Source organism: Macrotis lagotis, chromosome 1 (genome assembly GCF_037893015.1).
Source record: "Macrotis lagotis isolate mMagLag1 chromosome 1, bilby.v1.9.chrom.fasta, whole genome shotgun sequence".
In the NCBI taxonomy this organism is placed as follows: domain Eukaryota; kingdom Metazoa; phylum Chordata; class Mammalia; order Peramelemorphia; family Peramelidae; genus Macrotis; species Macrotis lagotis.
In genome coordinates, this window is record NC_133658.1 from 322218323 (window position 1) to 322220530 (window position 2208).

Sequence of the window (2208 nt, forward strand, 5' to 3'; positions counted from 1 at the left end):
ATGTCATAAATCCATTGGCAGTATTGAGAACTATGGATCCAAGATGTCAAAGAAAGCATAATCCCTCCATTAATTCCTTGGCTACTTGGTAGGATCACCTCCTGACCATTCATTCATCTCTTTGCTTTCTTCTCTTCACTTTATATAGTGTAGGGAGATCTCAGAAGTATTTTGTCTTCTTTGGTCCTCCCACTGAATAGGACAGAAAGGAAAAGAATCCCCCAAGCTAGTTATTCTCCTTTCATCAAACTGTTCTACCCTCTCAACTAGGCTTCTAAGGTCTTCCCCTGCCCCAAATCTTATGATCCTGTCATCGTAATATAAAAGGTGGAGAATCTCTTAGAGTTTCAGATCAAAATTTCCTGCATCCCAAGACTCTATGAAGAATATGATAGAGTGCAGTCTTAACCTCTCTATTTCTCAAGCTATAGATAATAGGATTCAACATTGGGGTTACCACAGTGTAAGATAATGAAAGCAACTTCTTGCTCTCTGGGGAGTTAGTGGACTTGGGCCGGAAATAAGTAAGACTCGCAGATCCATAGAAAAGGGAGACAACAAGGAGGTGAGAAGAGCAGGTGGAAAAGGCCTTACGTTTTCCTTCAGCTGAAGGCATCCTGATGATGGTAGAACCAATGCAAACATAAGAGCCCAGGATCAATAAGCAGGGGGCCATGACAACCAGAATTGTTCCTACAATGGCATAGATCTCAAAGAGTGTTGTATCTGCACAGACCAACTTCAGCACAGGTGGACTATCACAGAAAAAGTGGTTCACTTGATTAGAGCCACAGAATGGGAAACTGAAGAGCCATGTCGTTTGTACTGTGGCCACAGGAAATCCTGATAACCATGAAGCAGCAGCTAGCTGAAAACAAGCCTTGTGACTCATGATGATTGGATATCGCAGGGGGTCACAGATGGCCACATAGCGATCATATGCCATCGTTGCCAGAAGAAAGCATTCAGATGCCCCAAAGAAGAAGAAGAAATACATCTGAATAGCACAGTTAAGGAAAGAGATTTTTGTATCATGGACAAGCAAGGTTCCCAGCATTTTGGGAACAATGACCAGGTTGAAGCCAATCTCTAGGAGAGACAGGTTCCTGAGGAAGAAGTACATTGGGCTGTGCAAGCCAGAGTCAACTGTAGTGACCAGGATAATAATGGCATTACCCATCAAGGTGATAAGTTCAATGGTCAGAAACAGAAAAAACAGCAGTGCCTGCAGCTTGGGTTGCAGGGCAGAGAAGCTCAGGAGGACAAACTCACTCACTGTTGTCCAATTCCCCCCAGCCATGAGCACAGAAATCAGTTAACTGCAGAGACAGAAAGATGATTTTAACTAGAAGAAATAGATTCTCATTTCTCAGTTTAGATTTTTTTATCCCAAGATGAATACATGGAAACAGAAAAATATTGGTGGAAGAAAGAAGGTTCCTAATTTTGCATGATACTAAGGATACAATGCAGAAAGTTATAGTCTATACTCAAGGGAAGGGGATGTGGGTCAGTTTTTAAAATGGTATAGCTCTCTTCCTACAAATATAAATAGGTAAGAATTGACATTCTGTGTCAGACCTCTGATTGAACAAAAGAATGTGTCATAAAAGAGGTCAGGGTAATGTAGTATATAAATTTCAAGTATATACATTTACCAATAGAGAAAAGAAATCAAATATACCCTTGATTTAGAAGAAATTTTTTTAAAACTCAATTCATGTGTAAATGAAATACAAATGATTTTAATGTTAAAGAAAAGCCTAGCAAATAATTCTGGGATTTTTTTGCATATGCTTTTTAAAATATATTCACTTTGTCTATAGTGGGTCTAATACAGTTGTTCTAGCTCTCTGAGCTGCTAAGAGGAGAAGTTTCCATCACGTTTGATCATCTTACAATATTGTTGTTAATGTGTACATTTTTCTCTTGGTTCTGCTCCTTTGGCTCAGTATCAGATCCTGTCCAGAAGAAGAAAAACAAATTAAAAATTCTTTCAGAATCTGATGAATATTTTATAAAAAAAAAAATCTTATGTATTTCTTTCCCTTAATCCTAATTCCTTGGGGCAGCAAGGTGGGTGGCACAGTGGATAAAGCACCGGCCCTGTAGTCAGGAGTACCTGGGTTCAAATCTGGTCTCAGACACTTAATAATTATCTAGCTGTGTGGCCTTGGGCAAGCCACTTAACCCCATTTGCCTTGCAAA

General features: G+C 39.5%; 1 protein-coding gene across 1 annotated transcript; it reads right to left on the reverse strand.

Moving 5' to 3' along the window:
- Positions 1-352: 352 nt before the first annotated feature.
- Positions 353-1309, reverse strand: LOC141496555 (olfactory receptor 10A5-like). The gene has a single exon (XM_074199067.1). It carries the CDS (start codon positions 1298-1300, stop codon positions 353-355), a length of 948 nt encoding a protein of 315 aa, XP_074055168.1. The 5' UTR covers positions 1301-1309.
- Positions 1310-2208: the final 899 nt, after the last annotated feature.

What these genes read in the sequence shown, in the direction of transcription:
- LOC141496555 (XM_074199067.1), bottom strand. Translation starts at nt 1,300, where the DNA reads ATGGCTGGGGGGAATTGGACAACAGTGAGTGAGTTTGTCCTCCTGAGC.